The 20,184-nt window shown below is 43.0% G+C and overlaps 1 protein-coding gene across 2 annotated transcripts; it reads left to right on the forward strand.

Moving 5' to 3' along the window:
• The first annotated feature begins 3,224 nt into the window (after positions 1–3,224).
• FAM133B (family with sequence similarity 133 member B) lies at positions 3,225–19,343 on the forward strand. 2 transcript variants are annotated; one of them, XR_014503599.1, is made up of 12 exons: positions 3,225–3,411; positions 8,388–8,485; positions 9,365–9,443; positions 10,855–10,929; positions 11,117–11,149; positions 11,598–11,666; positions 14,399–14,494; positions 15,223–15,270; positions 16,209–16,304; positions 16,729–16,773; positions 17,364–18,788; positions 18,841–19,343. XR_014503599.1 is itself a non-coding variant. In XM_083405564.1 (11 exons), exons 1-11 carry the CDS (start codon positions 3,388–3,390, stop codon positions 17,448–17,450), a joined length of 750 nt encoding a protein of 249 aa, XP_083261690.1. In that variant the 5' UTR covers positions 3,225–3,387; the 3' UTR covers positions 17,451–19,343. The 2 variants fall into 2 exon arrangements, 1 of the variants encoding a protein (XP_083261690.1); XM_083405564.1 differs by having other exon boundaries at positions 17,364–19,343.
• Positions 19,344–20,184: the final 841 nt, after the last annotated feature.

A 20,184-nucleotide genomic window follows, 5' to 3' on the forward strand; every position in this document is an offset into this window, starting at 1 on the left:
CCTGGTTCCTGTGATTTATTATTGTTGTTATTTTTCACTAGTAGATGCTCCCTATCAATTTTAGTGCAATCTGTCTAAACTAAAAGCAATGTAATATAAATGTGGTCTTCAACATGGTATCTCTTAAAATAAATCAGAGAAATTATCTGACAGCTTGGGGGGGGGGGAGGGACACCAGAATCTAGACGCAAGTATGGTGAACTTGGCGGACTCCAACTCCCATCAGCCTCAGCCAGCATGTCTGATGGTCAGGGATGATGGGAGTCCAGCAAAATAGAATTGTAGAGTTCATCTAGCCCCCTGCAATGCAGGAATCTCAACATGACAGATGGCCATCCTACCTCCACTTGAAAACATCTGGAGCACCACAGGTTCCCTGGCACTCACCTATTTAGAATATGATCTGAACAAGGGTGAGCACCAGTTTAAAAATTGTGAGCCTGGTGCTCATCTTGTGTAAACAAATGAAGTGAGTGACCCTATGAGCCTCAGCAGTGCATGGGATACAGTGGGGAGGTCACAGAGCCGGCATGTGTCTCCTTGTGAGAGCTATTCACAGCCTCCTGAGAAAAATCTTAAAGATGGAAAGGTTAAACTTGAGATTCTCGGTGCAACGTGTGGAGAAATAATTGCCAGCTAATGCTTTCCAATTGCAAGCAGGCAGAGCCTGACAGTTGTTTTCATGTGCCAAGCTTATTTCATGTGCAACAGCTCACGTCTCTGTGCTGCTGCAGCTAATGCAAACCATTAGATATGAGTCAGTGGAACTGAAGCAATTGACACAAATAGACTATCCTAGCCAAGGCACTGTATGTAAAACTCCCATGTACGATTTCATCCCACATAGTTAAATGTTTAACTAACTGAAAGCTGCGTGACTTGCAGCAGGAGGGAGACTTTTTCAGCCTGAGGCCTGCATCACTCATAAGCAACTTTCTGGAGGCCGCATGCCAGTGGAAGGAGAGACCAGAGACAAAAATGGGTACAGCAGTGGATATGACTCTTTCCTTTATACAGTAGAATACGTTCCATCCCTGTAAAGGCCAGAGGTTTGAACACAGCTTCACCTTCCATTCAGGAAAGCAATATGTATTATCACATTTTAAGGACACATTCCAGGCTGACAAAAGCATTCAAGGAAGGCTGTGAGGGACATGACCTGAAGAGAGGCGAGCCAGTTAGAAAGGCTTCCCTCGTGCTTGACATGCCCCACTCCTGACCTAGCAACATAATATGAGCTCACTGTTCATACTTAGTACTTCAGCCACGCCTTGTTTTAAAATCAATTACCCTAGACACTCTCAAGCCTACCCGGACTACAGTTTTCTTTTCAAAAATGTGTGAATTCCATGTGCTTACTCACTGCTGGTTTAAATGGTTTGTGCTTCTCATTGAGCTTGTTCTGATCTTCTTTGGGTCATTGCGCATACACTGAAAAAAATCATCATGCTCCTTTTATATGTTCTGGTTTTGCAATATCCAGTTACATCAAAGAGTTACAAACAATAACAGTGGGGTATACATAATACACTATGGACTCCTCCAGACCACCTGTTTGTTCAGCATTCATCCCAATTTGAGTGCGCAAAGCTACACCCAGTGTTTACTGAACATTCATTCTGATTTGTTTATGGGATGAATGCAGTGTTTTTTTTCTGGGGGTACTCAAAGGTACACAGTACCAGCACTTTTTCCCCTAGAAGAAAAGCACTGGTTATATTGCAATGAACATTCATACTGATTTGGAAGGCCAATATAAAATGGTGGTGAGCAGGCACACACACACCATACATTTAAATCTATCTGACACCACTTTAAACAGCCATGGATTCCTCTCAAACATTTCTGGGAACTGTAGTTTTTTAAGAGTGCTGAGAGTTGTTAGGAAACCCCTATTCCCCTCAGAGAGATCCAATTCATAGGGCACTCAGAGAACTGTAGTTCTGTGGGGAAACGGGGGACTCCCAACAACTCTCAGCACCCTTAAGAACCTACAGAATTCTTTGGGGGAAGCCCTGGGTATCACAGAGATTTAAAGTTATGGTGTGGAGGTGCCCAAGATGTTAGAGGGATTGTGGCCTACTGTAGGTGCCCTAAGCTGGCCTGTTTTCCTCAGACGCAGTGGAAAAACACTTCTGTTGTCAGCTTTGACGATTCAAACTGTCAATCTGATCAGTTTTGTTTTTTCCCATATGGAAGGGGGGGGGGCAGAGAGGCATCATCTTTTTACTCCATGCATACAGTATTGCTAGGTTTTCCCAGCTTGCAGCCTCCAGAGGGGCCTGTGGCCTGCGACTGACAGAGCCTAGCCCATGGGTAGGCAAACTAAGGCCCAGGGGCCGGATCCGGCCCAATCACCTTCTAAATCCAGCCCGCGGACAGTCCAGGAATCAACGTGTTTTTACATGAGTAGAAATGTGTGCTTTTCTTTAAAATGCATCTCTGGGTTATTTGTGGGGCATAGGAATTTATATATATTTTTTCCAAAATATAGTCCGGCCCTCCACAAGGTCTGAGGGACAGTGGACCGGCCCCTTGCTGAAAAAGTTTGCTGACCCCTGCTCTAGCCTAAAACATGGGGAGAGCAGCAGGTTGGGAGAAGGCTGGCCTATGTAGCCTGGGACCCTCTTAAAGGAAGACCCCGCTGGTTTGCTCTGCAGTCGCTGCAGGCCCTCTGAACCTCTCCCCGCAAGACGCTGCAACAGGGAGTGTGTTTTTCCAAGACCTGGAGATGTATCCTGACGGCAGCACCCAGTTTTGTTCCCCATATTGGGGTATGGACACAATCACGTGCATGAAGCGCAAGCGAGGGGGCTGCAATGTAGAAATCCCTTAATCCTCTCCCTTAAGCAATTGCATTATTCCATATCTATTTTTCCTTCATGCTCCCTTTCTCCCACGCCCGCCCCCCCCCATCCCCTCCCTTGCAATTAGTTCTTTCTGACGAAAGGTAAATGTGACGCAGCCTGACCCTGCCTGAATTTGAGGCTCTTTTTATGCACCTTTACAGACACCCCTTTCCAAACCAGACTGCTGTTTTTGCTTACAGAATCGGTCTTCGCTCACAAGTGCAAGCGGGCGAGCAATTCCTGCTGCAGCGCGACCTGCGAGCCTCCCAAGTCCCTCATTCAGACGCGCCGAAATCGTCCACCCATTCCCAAGCAGCGCGCTTTTGCAACCCGACTCCCGAGTGTGGGCAAGGAAGGAAGGGCATGGGTGCTTCGAGGCCTGCCACTGAGCATGCTCGGGTGCCACTGAGCATGCTCGGTAGCGTTTCGATGGTTAAGAAAAAAAAATCAACAACTTGACGGGTAGCGGAGAAAGGGAGCTCGGCTAGGCCGGTGCGGTTCTGACCGAGCGCCGGGCGCCGCAGGGTTTTTGTACGCCATGGGCAAAAGGGATAACCGGGTGGTGAGTAAGTCGCGCCGCGCTGGAGGGGAGGCCTCTGGGGGGCGGCGAGGCTCTGGAAGGAGGCCCCACGGCGGCTCCTCCTGGACTGGGTGGGGATGCTGGACCCGGGAGTGAAAGACTTGGGGCGCAGGGCGGAGGGGAGGGAGGCTGTTATGGTTTGGCGATCACCTGAGAAGTTTATTTGGGGAGGGGGGACCTGATGTTGGGATGGACTGTGCCAGACATGCACACGGCAGGTCTTTCTTTCTCCACCCCCCGGTTGGGGAATCCGGGATGGGGAGGCGGTCATTAATATATATATATATATATATATATATATATATATATATATATATATGCAGGTTTTGGTGTCCTCGGGTGTCTTCCCGTGTAAAAGTTGGGGTGTCTAGGCGACGTTTCGACGAGGTCTCACTCGTCATCTTCAGGCTGGTGCTTTCGGCTTCTTGTTACTGGAACAGAGCAGGATCTCAGTGTTTGAGTTCCTATAAATACTGTTGAGGAGGTGTGGTGTATAGCCTCCAATGTTCTGGGCAGAGAGGAGGTTCCCAGGCTAGTGTGCCTTTTCTTCTTTTGTTCCTTAATTACTTGAGGGATATCTTGAGTGATTTCTTGAGTGATTTCCTGAATCCCACTTAGGTGGGTCATTAGGTGTGGATTAGTTGCTAAAGCCTTCGTGTCTTGAACTCTTGAACTTTGTGAAGAGTTTTTCTGAGAAGATGGCTGTACTGCACTTGGTTGTGCTCTGGCTTGGCTTCGTGTATAGGGGCGAGCTGTGGTTTTGTGGCCTGTGCCAGCCAGATCTGTGTAGGGATTGCAGGGGGGTGCAGCATCCGGAGGTGCCACCCTGGTTTGGCTACTGGATGGTGTCTGTAATTTATCTGTGGAGAGGGTCTGGGTTTGGGTCTGGTGTGGTTGATTGGTGATGGCGTTCTGTGTGCCTCTGGATCTGGTGTCAGATTTTGTGGGGAGGGCTAATTTCCAGATGTCTGGCAAGCGGGATGTGTCGTCACGCTTGTTCATGTTGTGAGGGTGTTTCTCTATCTCGATGGCTTCCATGATTATTCTCTTGTGGTGATGTTCCATGTTAAAGAGCAATTTGGAATCTGCAAAATTAATTTCGTGTCCTGTTTCTTTCATGTGTTGGAAAAGAGAGGAAGTTTTTTCTTCTTTTTTGACGGCATTCTTGTGTTCTGCGATCCGTGCATTTATTCGTCTGTTTGTTTGTCCAATGTACGTGGCTGGGCAGACTTTGCAGGGTATTTCATAGACCCCTTGGTTTTCCAACTGAATTTTATCCTTGGGGTTTCTGAGGATATTGGCTATTTTTTGGTTGGTGCAAAAGGCTGTTTTGATATTGTGTTTATGGAGGATTTTGCTAATTTTATCTGTAGTGCCCTTGATATAAGGAAGGAGGGCTATGCCATTGTTTTCTTCTGTGTCTTGGATTTTGGGGGGTGTTTCTTTTTGGATTAGCTTCGTAACCCTGTTTTGCTGGTATCCATTGGCAATTAACACATTTGAGAGATTCTGTAACTCAGTTGTCAAGTGGTCTTCGTCAGCCAGGCGTTTGGTTCTGGAGATGAGAGTCTTGGCTACGGAGTTTATTTGTGCAGGGTGGTGGTGTGATTGTGCATGTAAGTAGCGGTTGGTGTGTGTTTTTTTCCGGTAGATAGTGTGTCCTAGGGAGCCATCAGGTTTTTTGTAGATTAGGACGTCAAGGAAGGGAAGTTGGTTGTTGGCTTCTATTTCCATAGTGAATTGTATTTTGGGGTGTAGGCTGTTGAGATGTGTGAGGAAGCTATCCAGTTTTTCCTTCCCGTGTGGCCAAATTACAAAGGTGTCGTCAACATATCTGAGCCAAAGTTTGGGTTTGTGTTCGCCTAGACACCCCAACTTTTACACGGGAAGACACCCGAGGACACCAAAACCTGCATTCCTGTACCCGTGAAAATCTACGAAAGCAAATATATATATATATATATATATATATACACCCTAATGTGGATCGTGGGACCTTTCTGCGCCCCATTGGACTTGGAGTGTCTCTGAAGTACGTAGGTTAAAAAAACATGATTTCCTCCTGCAAGAAGCAGGTGGCAGCCAGGGGATCTGTTGGGCGGGCAGATCTAATTGCAATGTGGCAGGAACTTAACCGTACGGGGCATTTTGCGACTTTGCTTTAAGGATTGCGACCCTGTTTCTTAGTCCCCCTGGTGTTTTCACTTCCACTTTTGTGATCCTGTTTGAATACGTAATTCCGGTGCTTTCTTTGGTGTGCTTTTTCACCATACTGTATGGGGTTTTGATGCTGGCCAAGTAAACCTAAAGGCAAAGCAGGAGTGACTAAATGATATCTGCAGCTGTCCTAAGCAAAATAATAATAATAATTGTATTCAAGTTGAACCAAGGCCATTCATTGCTATTAGCACAGATTGGAAATGTGAACGGTCACACTTTGTGCATTAGCATGGAAATGTTCTGAAGTGCCTGGGGAGGAAGGAGGTTTGAGTGATCTCTGCTAAATAGAATTCCTTTGTTGGGTAAAGGCAGATAGCTGTAAGCAAGCTCAGGTTTCTTTCTGAGATTTGATGCTGAAAGGCCCCCTCCAGGTTTTTGGTTTTTTTGCAGGTGTACAGTATTCTGAAACCTGTCATTGGCACAATAAGGTGTATTTGTGGGGGATTTATACAAGACCGTCAGCACATCATTCCACTTCATTAGCTGTTTGGAAATGCTTCCCCACTGTTACTGCTTTATTACCATCTGGAGAGGCACTCTTGCACTATAGTGCAGCAAAAGCAGGCAACAAACACACTGGAACACTTGTGGTATAAAAAATTACAGGATTTCAACAGGAAGCAAGGGAAGTGCGCTATTTGGAAATGAAGCATTATGTCTACCCCAAAGCTACTGCATATGCAAAGAATGTTGAAAGTAGGGTATCATCATGAGCACAAATAATAATAAATGCACAGTAAAGAGAATGTCTGGCCTTACTTGTACAGACCTCTAGAAGTTGTTCGATACAAGTAACTAAGGCTCCCTCCGGACATCCTCTTTACTGTGCATTTTTTATTATTTTTGCTCATGATAATATTATTATTATTATTATTATTATCTCTTAAGGTGTTGTGTTAAAGCTATATATGAGATTTGGGGCATAGTAAGAACATGGCAATCTCAATTGATTTCTAATTTTGTACAAGTTAGGCACTGTCCAAATGCAAAAACTCTGGCAGCCTTTCTCAACCTGTGCGTCCCCAGATGTTTTGAGACTACAAGTCCCATCACCCCTAGCTAGCAAGGCTAAAGCTGAGAGATGATGGGAGTTGTAGTCCAACATCTGGGGACCCACAGGTTGAGAACCACTGGAAGGGCTTGTCCATGTAGTAGTCTGCCTTATGGTCATTGGGGCTGTCAAACCTAAACCAGAAAATGGTGAAGAGGAAATACCTGCTGGTAACTCAAAATTATATTGCTGAAATAAAGAAAGTTTCAGGGTTATTTTTGTTCTGGTACTCAAAATCAATTCTTGGGCTGGCTCAGAATTCTTTAATTCTTAGTGTAAGGTCTTTTGTACCATGATCCAGTTGGTGGCACTAGCAAAAAAATGAAGTAGAAATCCTAGGAAACTGTGTTATTCCGATTCAGACCTTTGGTCCATGTAGCTCAGTTTTGTCTACACTGATCGGCAGTGACTCTCCAGGTTTCAGGCAGGAGTCTCTCTCTGCCCAGCCTGGAGATGCCAGGGATTAAACTTGAGACCTTTTGCGTGCAAAGCAGATGTTCTGTTGTTGAGGCATGATCCAGTAGATCCTGCAAGCTTGGAACCTGCCCATTCTTGTAGTAAACCAAACTCAGAATTAGCTTTGTGTCAGAACACTTCCTCATCCCTTCTCCTTCTCTTTTGCACCATAATTAAATACTTACAGGGTTCCTTCAATCACAGTTTTCCGGTTTGGATGTAATATAAAACTGTGGTTTTAAAAGCCCTTCAAGTATTGACTTATGGGGCAAGAGTGAAAGGAGAAGGAGAGAGGAGAGGGGAATGGAGCATTGCAGGGGGCAGAGAATAAAACTAGCTTATGTCTGAACCAAGCCACTCTGTCCTTCAGGAGCCTAAAGGAAGTTAGAACCTTTCCATGATGAGAATAATAAAGACCTATATTACAGCTTGTTGTGAGGATAAATAAGGGACTTCTGTGGGCCAAATGTTCAGTTCTACTGAGTTGTATGGTGCTCTCAAGATTTGCCCAGGCTATAAATATTATCACTAATTTCTACAGCCTTGGTTGTGTGCCAGTGTTTCTTGAACAGAATGATTTCCAGAGGCTGAGTGTACACAGCTTCTGCCAGAAAATGAGACTACAGAGAGAAAAGGCAAAATGAATGACTATTTAGTGCTTGTTATGTGTTCCATTTAAAAATCAAGACTCTTTGATAGTCAGAGAGCAACTGGACTTGGAAAAGAAAGCATTGGTTCCCCCCTCAGAATTTTGTCACTGCCACAGCATATATTTAAAGTCAATTTAAAGCACGTGTCTCTACCCCCCCCCCCGCTCAAGAATCCTGGGCACTGTAGTTTGTTAAGGAAATTGTAGCTCTGTGAGGGTAAACTAAAGTTCCCAGGATTCTTTGGGGGAAGTCATGTGCTTTAAATATGCTTCAAATGTATGGTGTGGTTGTCACCTTTAAATATTTATATATTTTATTTCCATAAAACTTAAAACACTGCTTGGTTGTAAAACAACAACAACAACCACCCTGTAAGTGGTTTACAAAAGACAAAACAGCAAAATCAACCCATACGGAAGTCTGTGCACTTGTCTTCTAAGAATCTGCTAGCTGCCTGAAGAAGACTGTTGTTGTTTAATTTAAAAATGCTTTCATTTCTCTCTATAAATAGGAGCTTGGGATGCTATTTTAATGTCAGCAAAGTGGAATGACTTTGAATTTATCACTTTGTAATCTTTTAGGCTTATATGAATCCCATAGCAATGGCTAGATCACGAGGTCCTGCTCCATCTTCAGGACCTACCATACAAGACTACTTGAACAGACCAAGACCAACATGGTATGTATGGCCATAATGACTTCCCTCCTTTTCCAGAGCCCTTGTGTTATGAAGGAGAATGGGACTTCAGTTCCGAAGGCCATCACCTGGTTTGCGTGTAACTCTTAACCATGGCCAAGTGTTATGTTGGTTTAAACTATGGTTTATCCAAACAATTCAAGTATGTTAACTATGAAAACAACTTTTTCAGACAGACTAAAGTTTAGAGTAATCACAGTTTGTTTTGGTTCAGACATAACAACAGACTACAGTTAGTTGAAGGTAGAAGCAAATGCTCCCAAGTTCCTTATTGTGGTCGTACCAAAAGAGGAGCAGGGACAAAGTATAGTTTATTATCACATGCCAGTGCAGCCAATAATAGGCCAAGTGAATCCCACGGAATAATTACTTGCGTCTAAGTCATACATCCCCAAACTCTGCCCTCCAGCTGTTTTGGGACTACAACTCCCATCATCCCTGGCTAACAGAACCAGTGGTCAGGGATGATGGGAACTGTAGTCCCAAAACATCTGGAGGGCAGAGTTTGGGGGTGTATGATCTAAGTAGCCTCAGTAGGTTTTGGTTTGAAGGCAGTTGCCCAGACTAGATAGATAGATAGATAGCTTGGATCATAACATAAGTTAACATAAGGAAATTCATGAAAGGTGACTTTCCCATGGTAACCTTCCTCCTGTCATTCACAGTGCCCCATCCCATATTTTTTCAGGATTTCCTCCCCACCAACACTACCTTCTGGAGAAGATTTTCAGGGGTCATCAACTTCCTTAAGTTACCTTAACTAGGGTCCAAGCCTGTTGTATCAGATACGGTGAATTTACAACTGGCTGCCTTGAAGATTTTCATAAATCAGGGCTTTATATTGTTTTGTTTGCGTTAAAGGGAAGAAGTAAAAGAACAACTAGAAAAGAAGAAGAAGGGTTCCAAAGCCTTAGCAGAATTTGAAGAAAGGATGAATGAGGTTTGTTATTGGTTTAACTTTATGTAGATAGATTACTTAGATTTTTTTTTCTCCTGCTCTACTCTCAGAAGCATAATGAAATTGTCTTGTTATCCCACCCCAGCCATCTGCCTGCCCTTTTACTGTATTACTTTAAAACTGTAGCAGAGTGATAGAAACTGTTGCTTATCTCGTCCCTTGCCAATCCAATATTATTGCTAAATGCTGCTTCCCCCTCCCCAGGAAATGATAACATCTAATTTGTAAGGCCTCCATTTTGCAAGCTTCCACTGTGAAAACTGCAGATTGTTCTGCTCAGCAAGAGCTAAAATGGAAAGCTCTGTCAGACCTTGAAATACCTTTGAAATGTATTCAGATAACTCTGAGAAAGCTATTAGAGCCATTGTGCTACGGGAACATAGTGCCCACGAAGGAGCGATCACTACCAGCAAACATAAAATTCTTGCCATAAGCCTTAAAAACTGAGGAGAAAGGGAAGAGCAAAGGGAGATTAACAGACATAGCACTTATAGGTACGCATTCCTAGGAACAGCCGCTGTAGCCCAGTATGTGAGGACAAAGTCTTGCTTTTTGTACTAGAATAATGACCTTTTGGAGAATGAAGACTATTAGTGACACCAAGGGATTTAGATGTTCAGCAATTCTTAGGATGGATGGAACGCTATGTAACTTTCTCCAAGTTCTTAATAATATAGCTTTAAAAGTTTGTGAGAGCAACTTTTTAAGAAAAATGTTCAGGAGAGAGAAAGGCTGAATATGCTCCAGACTGCTATTTCTGCCCCAACCCCCTTATATAATGCTAGTATTGTTGATATTGTTAAGAGAAAATGCTGGTTATTTTTGTTGCTTTATGCTTAATTAGGGTTTTTTTAAGGTTTTACTATTTTGTTACGCTTCTTTTTTATCATATTTGTGGGTTTTTTAGAAAAAAAATTCAAGGCCTGACATACCATACCATTTTAAATGACAAAGACTCTTGTGGCATCTCAAAGACTAAGAGTGCAATTCTGTGCACATCTACACAGGCATAAGTCCTGCTGAGTTCATTAGGACTTCCACTCAGGTATGTGGGTACCCTATACCTGTGAGTCCCTATGAACTAAATGAGACTTGCTCCTGAACAGATGCGTCTAGGATTGCACCTTAACAAATGTATTGTGGCCTATGCTTTCATGGACTCGAGACCACTTCATCTAGCAGACCCTGCTCCAACCACAATAAATGTCCCAGAGGATCCTGTTCAGTTCTTCCAGCAACAGTCTTAACACAGCTTTCACTGGAAATTCCCCATCAATAGCCTTCGCGTATCCATGGCTTTGAGTAGATGCTTATTTGTTGAAGGCAGAAGCTGACTGCCTGCTCTGCGTGAAATTACAACTGATTACTTCCAATGTTTTGTTTTGTTTTTCAGAACTGGAAAAAAGAACTCGAGAAACACCGGGAGAAATTGTTAAGTGGAAGTGAGAGCACTTCAAGGAAGAAAGAGGTAAAACATCTTTAGTATATTTATGCAAGGGCAATAGGGTCTGGATCTTTGGATAGCCTTTGCTGTTTGGCAGTGCGGCAATGCAACTCCTACCAAAGAACACACCACTGAATGTAGAACACTAACTTCATCGGTGACACACACACACATGGACATACTAATTCTAGATTCATTTATTTCCTTTTAGAAGAAGAAAAAGGAGAAGAAGAAATCCAGTAGGGTGAGCAAAGATTTCAGGGTGTTTTCCCCCAATGTACAAGTTGATAAACATTTTAACTTAAGGGAATTAAATAAACAGGTGCAAGGCATTCTTCTCCAACCTTGGGTCCCCAGGTGTTTTTAGATCATATACCTATCTCATCACCCCTGACAATTAGCTTTGCTGGCTGGGGATTATGGGCATTTGTCCAACAGTATCTGGAGTTCCAGTGTACAGGAAAGCTGGTTTAAGGGAAAAAATGTTTTGAAGTCTGTTTTATGTGTTGTTAATACCTAATCTTGGCTTTAAATCCAAATGACACATCTTTAGTTAAAGAATGTATCCTAATATCCGTGTTTCGCAGTCAAGAGAGTAATTGTAGGGGGCCATCTTCTTGGGCTGTTCATTTTTGCATTTATCTAACAAATTCTGCATCTCACAAATTTACGTTTTGTTGTCTTTGGTCAAGTTGTCTCCATCTTCCTCTTCCTCATCAAGCTCTGATTCTTCCAGTAGTTCTTCTGATTTTGAAGACGAGGTAAGAATGCGGTTAACTGAAATTGCCCCTTTCTGTGAAATTGTGCCAGTTCCCCCTTTTCATCTCGATTATGTTGATATGCTTGCATTCGAATGTAGGGGGAAATAAAAACTCCAGTGTGTGTCGTTTTGATCAGGAGGAAGGCAACCTTGTCAGGAACAGTTTTTTTCAAGTCTTCTACACCCTCATCCTAAGTACATTGGCTTGGATTGAGTTCTTGTACATGGGATACTACATATGGGATGCTCCTGCTGGTACAAGTGACTGGGTGGTGGAAGGATTTCTGACCATTTCTCCTGCAACCCCCTGGAAACCTGCTCCAGACCATCTGGAACGGCATTGAAGGAATGGGAGTGGGGGCTGCAGTGGAAAGCAGAAAATCAATAATTTTGCCTCTTTCCCTTCCCCTCCCTCACACGGAAGGCCTCTGCTATATTGCAGGCTCTTGCACAGTTGAACAGAGGAAGGAAAATGTAGTCCAATCTGTTAATGAAAACCTACAGATAACCATACCCATAGGAAAGGTGTTAGTCAGGATACTTAACAGGCTCCTGAATTTCGGTTAGGCTGCTATTAGGAGGAAGAAGCTCAGTTGTCGCCATGCATAGATTGTGGGCTCCCAGCCATTATTCAGAAGTACAGTGGTTCCCCGCAAGATGAATGCCTCGCAAGACGGAAAACCCGCTAGACGAAGGGGTTTTCCGTTTTTCAATGCGCTTTGCAGGACGAATTTCCCTATGGGCTTGCTTCGCAAGACGAAAATGTCTTGCGAGTCTTGAGATTTTTTTTCGCTCCCCACCCCCTTTTTCTAAGCCGCTAAACCACTAATAGCCTTTTAGCAGCTAATCCGCTAAGCCTTTAATAGCCGCTAAACCGCTAATAGCGCTAATCCGCTAAGCCGCTAATAGGGTTGCTTCGCAAAATGAAAAAACCGCTAGACAAAGAGACTCGCAGAACGAATTAATTTCGTCTTGCGAGGCACCACTGTAGATCCCATCTATTTCATCCATGTAAAGGCTCTCATCTTTGGGGAGGGTCTTCTATGGACTCTCCCAAGTCCTTCCTTAGTCTTCTCCAAGCTCATCTCAACTAGATAACATGGTAGAGGCTTTGAAAACTCGCCCATCAGAGGTGAGGAGAGGGAGCTACAGCTCGATAAAGTCAGTAAAAAGCCTGTGGTGCTCCTTCAAAGGGAATGACTATTGTGTTTAGCATGTGGGTGTAAGAGACTTCTTGCTTTTTCCCCCCAATTCAAAACTACTTATGTTATTTTTACATGGAAGAGCAGAAACAGGCTGTTAAATGAACAGCCAGCAAAAATGAACATTCTGTGTGTGGAAGAGATGAAAATACTACCTCGAGGCAGTGCATTGATTAAGTTGTTGAGGGCCCTTAAAGTATTGGTGTGCCTAAACGTAATGTGCTCTGAGCATCGTTGCAGGATTAAATGTTTAGCATGCATTGTTCTTCTGAAGATGGCAAGATGGAGTGCTGCAAAAGCTTAAAGGCCTGTGTCCTTATTAACACTGTGCAGGCCAAAACTGTGTATTAGGCAGCCATCTCATGTATTAAAGCCCCAGTGACTGCTTCTTGTCTGCAAAGTGGCATCAGGTGGGGTAATTTGCAGAAGAGAAGGCAATTACTGGAGTGGGTGTTTACCTTTTTCCACCTGCTGTTTGTCTCCTGCAACCTGCTTTCCCCCCTAACCTAGGTTCCAGTCCTGTATAAGATAGAAATGTGGGTATCGCTACCCAGCTGTGTGAAAAGTAGGTTGGAGGAATCTTAGTGGAAAGATGTTGAGGGGTAGGCACCCTCTCCTCTGCTTCCAGCTTTTTCATTGCAGATCACCTCCTCCTCGTGCTCCCTGGCAGAAAATAACTGGTTGTTGAGCTCTTCATACACAAGATGGCCACGCAAAGTGTAGTTCTGGCCTCAGTTTGGCTTGTCACAGAGTAGAATTGTGATGTATAAAGCGAGCCCTTGGCCAAAACAATGCGTTCAGTGTTGTTGTTCAACAAAGAGAAATGCAAAAAGGCATCAAGGGAGTTTTAAAAGCTTAAGCACTCTGAATGGAAACTGAGACCAATCCACTCCATGGTTTCCAGAGACAAGTGATCCAACAAAATATTTAAAAAAAGCAGCCAGAACAACAATAAAATGATTAGCATTAGTAGACAAAACATCAAATCACTGTGCTAAGGAAAGTCTCTGGTAAGGGTTCCAGCAGAACCCTTCTAGGTTTTGCAAAGTAAGAAAAACAGGATCCAAAACCAGCAATAATTACTACATTAATAGTTCAAGTTAGTCTGAGCTGAATGTGTATCTTTTTGTACTGATACTGTCGATACAATATTATATCCACTTATCTGGGAGCAAATCCCCATTGAACTCAATGGGACTTTAGACATGTATGGATTTTTAAACAGGTGTTTATGCAGCTGTCAGTGTACTTTTATGGGCTGCATCTGCCCTTTTAATTTTTCACTGAAAAATTCTGCTAATGACCTTCTGGATGTTTAAACTTGAGTCAACGAGGCAAGAACTGTAGTGTTTGGTTGGACAAAGAAAGCCATTGGATTTAATCTTGATGACTAAAAATCAAGTTGCCTGTGTAAGCTTCAGCCATCCTTGTGCAGCAGTACAGTCGATGCCAAAACGATCCAAGCTCAATGCTTAGATAACGATTTGCCATGAACAAAATCAAACCATTTTCTTAAAATATTTGTGGCTAGGATAAGAAACAAGGGAAAAAGAGAAGAAAGAAGAAGCACCGCTCCTCACGGAAATCATCTGAAAACTCTAGTTCAGATTCTGACTCGGACGGCAAGGTAAAGTGTCCTATTGTATTAGTCACCTTGACATTTTCCTAAGATACCTAGTAGCGGTGTGAGTAGTGCTACAGAGCCGCCCACCCAACACTTGGTGGCATTGCTACTGTTAACCTGGAAGGTGCTGGGGTAGCAGTGAAGATGGTGCCATGTCGTGGCACTGGCGAGAGAAGCGGATTGGTGGGAGATCCTACTGCCCCACCATACACATTGCTACTGAAGATACCTTAAAACTTTGTAGAATCTCATGGCACCATAAAGCCAAATAGTTCATGATGGCAAAAATAATAATTGTGGACTTGATTCCGCTTCATCAGATGCAGTATCTTAATATCCCTGGTTTTTGTTTTCCATGGAGTGATATTTCCAAGATCAGTTAGAAGTGGGTGGGTGGGTGGCACGTCGTGGGTGTGTGATAGCATGTCACAGGGAGTGTGCTGTTCCCTTCTGTCCTTTTGTCTAGATTCACCTACTGGCAAATGTAGTTGCTGACCAACTAAGAATAGCCTTACTCTGTATTGTAAGAATAATACAGCAGCTGTTTTTGCATGACTGGAAGCTTTGTTACGAGCATCCATCTTCCAGAGTACCAATAAATTGTTAACTGTGCAATAGGCATATTTCTCATCATAGGAAATGTTTAGACTTCAGGTAGCATTGATTTTATAACCACTGACAGCACAAGGGCTATCTTTTATACCATAACTACTTTTCATCTCTTTATTTAGGACAGCTTAAAAAATAAAAGGGCAAAGGAAGACTATGAAAGAGAAAAGGTAAAATACTTTCATAAATTGTAAAACAACAACTACCTCAAGACTCAGGGTTCATGTAGAAGCTCAGTGTCTCTATTCAGAGCACTTATCAGCTGGAATTTGATTATCCAGATTTTCATAAGTGCTTTTTTCACTGTTGGAAATAAGACTTTGACAAACAGGGCAAACATTTCTGAACCGTGAATGTCAATGAGCGTTCTAATGGGCTGGGCTGTTTGTGAAAATCGTGGAGCAATTCTCACTTCTGCCATTACTTATCAAAATGGCTAGTAATTATGCACCTTTATTTGTATAAAGCAACTTTCAGGTTTCTTATACTGCCTAGCATCTGTCTGTCTCGGGAGGCAATAGAGGAATGCGCCTTTGGGGGTGAAGCCAAGCTGTTAGAAGGTTGCAGCTCCTCCTGGGGCTGTAGACCGATATGGAAGAGACATGCTTTGCTGCAGGTGTCCAGTTGTGCTGCCGCAGATGCACCATGGCGCTTCTTCTCTCTGCGCTCCTCCTAGCAGTCATTTCTCCTCAGGTCACTGCTATGAATACATGAATGCATTTTGTCCTCTCAGGTTTTAACTTTTAATTTTTATCTTAAAGTCTCATTGCCCTTGAATAAATGTTCAAATGAATTTTAAGCCAGTTGTTCGTAATACAGTGGTACCTCTGGTTACGAACTTAATTCGTTGTAGAGGTTTGTTCTTAACCTGAAACTGTTCTTAACCTGAGGTACCACTTTGGCTAATGGGGCCTTCTGCTGCCGCCGTGCTGCAGTGCGCGATTTCTGTTCTCATCCTGAGGTAAAGTTATTAACCCAAGGTACTGCTTCCAGGTTAGCGGAGTCTGTAACCCAAAGTGTTTGGAATCCGAGGTGTTTGTAACCTGAGGTACCACTGTATGTTCCTCTGATTGTTCAGTACACAAAATGTGGCTTTTATCTTTCATAGGATACCAAAAGCCTTGAAAGGAAAAGGAAAAAAGCAGATCGTGGGGATGGCATGTTATCGACAGAGTCCTCATCAGAATCAGAACACACAGAGGAGGTTGGTATGCCTATAAAGCCAAAAGCTAATGTAAAAACAAATGAATTCAGCAAATAAACATCCTGTTCAACTTGTCCCTTCAGAGATATGGGAGCCATTTTGCCATATGTGCCATTCCAGATGAATGTGAATGAATAAATCATATGAGCAGGACATCCTTCCCACCTGGATGTTCCTAGTATGGGCCTCTGTGGTTGCTTTTTAATTGCCACACACACACACACACCATACCTGAAAAAAAGTAAGAATTGTGAAGCTGTGTACAGGACAGCAGACTTTATAGTTGGAAAAATGAAGATTTCTGCATATTTGAGAGAACAGGAAATGTTATTTCTCCACAGCAGTACTAGACAATATTGATATTTTGCTGTTGTATGTGTATTTCAGCATATTTGAAAATATTACTCTGCTCCTCTCCACGTAGGTACCAGCAAAAAAGAAGAAAACCAATGAAGAAAAAGAGAAAAACGTAAGCATTTTCCTGCTTATCAAATAACTTCCAACAAAAACTGATTTTAAATTTCAGACTGGCATAAATATGTGTTGGCACAAACTCCTCCTGGAGTTTCTTTGACATAAGCATTTTGGCATAAATGAGAGCAGAATTTTATTTATTGGTTGATTAAATTTACATCCCTCCCCTTTCTCCCAAATGAGCTGAGGGTGGCAGTCACCTGACTGGCTACATTGCTTTATAGCCTACTTATCCTGACTTTGTATATGGCACAGAAATAAGGACCTAAACAATGAATTTGCATTGAATCAGACCATTAAAGACAGTGCTGCCAACTGTGCTTGCTTGGCAAAAGGTTTCCAAACAACATCGCCTGGATTTTTAGCTAGATTTTTCTCCAACTTATTTGATATGCCCAGGTTTGACACTGGGGCCTCAAACACGGTTTTGCTTAGTAGGTATTTCTCTCTATTTGGTTTAATTTAATTTCAGAATAGCTTTGGTTAATCCTTCCTTTGAAAACATATGCTTAGTTGGGGGCTATATTTGAGTGAATCGACTGCAGTATCCTGTGATCGTTCATGATATTTTACATTTTCTTAAAGGATAAAACAAAGAAACGGAAGAAGCACAAGAAACATGGCAAAAAGAAAAAAAAGAAGACAGCCAGCTCAAGCTCTTACTCAGAATAACTTCAGTCAAGACTCTCTTCCCCCCAACACCTTCTTATCAAAAGTGCAATGAGACTAGAGAGAACTGCAACTGTGAAAATTACGACAAAACTTTACCAAACTGCATGAGTTCTCTTGTGTATTAACAATATTCTAAACTTTCAGCTTGCCCAGTGCAGTTGGGCTGGAAATAGCCATTGTTGTTGCCTGATGCTTAAATATATGTAGTACTCCCCACTCCCCTCGGCCCCGGTGACTGGCGTGAAATGTTTTGAAATAAGCCCTGCACATGGTTTAATGATGTAACAGCAGTGCAAAATAGGGCTGGTACAAGAAAAGGGTTTGCCCATTCCAGGGTCTTTGTATGTGCGCCCTGCACCCATGGGTCCCCCTGCATTTTAACGGAAGGCCCCGATTCACACACGTAAACAACTGTGCATGTAGATCAGCCGTTTACTGTAATGACTGGGCCAGCCCTTACGGACGGGAAACCCTGCCTGTGCACCTCTTCCCATAAAGCAAACAATGAATTTGGGTGTTTTTATTTTTGAACGGGTGGTTATATTTAAATTTTCATTATATTTTTTTACAAATATGCAAAATTCATTATCAAAGATGAACACAGCATAGCAACTCCTGTGACATTTCATTACTACTGATGCCATTTTTTGAAACAGGAATATGTCAGTAACCTGTACAAATGTCAGTTTGTGTGTATGTATCATAATTTTCTCTTTTTTTAAAAGTGGGGGGGGGGGGCATGGATGTTTGTGTTCTCTTGGATCAGACAGCTTATTTTGAATCCTTGCAAGCAGCACCAGTGTTTGCTGATGCTGTTGCTGTGCTTCCAAGGGTACTTTAAGCAGCCATTTTTCTTTCTGAATATGGGGTAGATTCCACCGAGAAGACCTTTCCCAGTGAAAAGTAAATAGGACCCGCAGAAGAGCAGTTGTGCTGATGACTGGTTAGGGAAAAGCTAGATGCGATTGGGGACAATCGCTTTTGTTAATTTACATGGCTACCCCATTCATGTATAATAGTGTGGAGTGTCTAATTTTTATAACAAAAAGCACACGTGACTGAGGGGAGCTGAAATGTGGCAGCCTTCTCAGTTGTGCTTCATTGCTCCCCCCCTAGTCTGGCTCATTTCTGGTATTGGAGCTGAGCCGGGGGAACGGTGCATAGAGCAACAAAACTTGGAGAGGTGACACAGGAGGGTGGGGGTGGGTGATAAGAGAGGCTACCCCCAACTTTTGCTGTTTAAAAACGACCCTACCCTCCTCTCCCTGCCTCTTTATGCATGAACAGGCACGTGAACAACAAATGCGATTTGTCTGTTCCCATCTAGTCTGGTCCTTGGTTTATTCGAAACCTGTAGCACATGCTGCTGGGATAAGCAAGAAAACGTCAGCCTAATGTGGCATAGCTGACGCCCCAAAAGTGAGGATTTTACCTCTGTTGAATCAAAATAATACTAAGGACTTAACATTATTTGAGGTGGCATTGAGTTAATTGATTTCTCTCCCCCCCCCCCAGCAAACACTGTTGCATTTATTATTATTATTTGTGTTGTCATTAAGGTATTTAGAATTAATGTTCTGCATGATTTTGTCCCATTTTTAAATTAACCAATAGAGAAATACAGTTGTAATCGATGGGATTTTTTAAAAAAAATTAATTATGTTTCACATGCAGCATTACTTACAGATTTTTATTGCATCCATGCCTATGTTTTAAATGCACACTTGCTGAAGATATTTAGCATGTAAAAAGCTGAGGGGATGATATCAAACAGCTTCATATTGAAGCTGATTTTACTCTACACAAGTTCCGTGGCAGACCTGTTATGCAACTATGTCTTGGTATTCAAAATTACTGCCAGACACTTAGTAAAGATAATGTTTGAAAAAATTATTCATTTCTGCATTGCCTCTGTGTGTGTCAGACAGGTGGACCGGAAATAGGGAGAGACAGAGTGTGTCCAAACAACTATTTCCCCCTCCCCTAGAAATAAAGTGTAGCACCATATGCTTGCTATGGTTACAGGAATAGCCACAATGAGCTATAAATTTGCCTCTCCATAGGGAGCAGCCCTGAGATTGAGTGATGCTTGCTTCTTCAGCTGCCTGCTAAGCAGATCAGCAGAAAGATACAGTGGTACCTCAGGTTACAGACGCTTCGGGTTACGCGTTTTCTGGTTACGGACCGCAGGAAACTCGGAAGTACCGGAAAGGGTTACTTCCGGGTTTCACTGCTCGCACATGCCCAGAAGCACCAAATCGTGTCACACACGTGCGCAGACACGAACGCTGCAGGTTACGAACGCTGCAGGTTGCGGACGTGCCTCCGTCACGGATTACATCTGCAACCTGAGCTTCCATTGTATTAATTTGGGTCACTGCAAAGGTAGAAAGTAAACTGTTACTATTGTTCTCAGAAAGCCTGTTTTGTTAGCCTTTTCAGAACACAGGGAGAAAAAGCAGTGGGTCTCAAGGTTGGCTACCTCCTCCCACCAGCTTCTTGTAGTGCTGAAGTTTTTTTAAAAAGCAAATTGCTGTCAAGATGGTGTCCAGTACTATGGTGGGGTGTACTATCTTGTGGGAAATCCTAAGTTCCTTTTGACTCAAAGTCATACATACGTAAAGTGATCTTGGGCTGTCTAAAACTGGTGTAGGCTATGCACAGATTACTTTTCAGATAACTATGTGTAGCATGAGGATTAAGGTAAAGGTAAAGGTACCCCTGCCCGTACGGG

The sequence above is a fragment of the Podarcis tiliguerta genome (genome assembly GCF_965153285.1).
Source record: "Podarcis tiliguerta genome assembly, chromosome: 12".
NCBI classification, from domain to species: domain Eukaryota; kingdom Metazoa; phylum Chordata; class Lepidosauria; order Squamata; family Lacertidae; genus Podarcis; species Podarcis tiliguerta.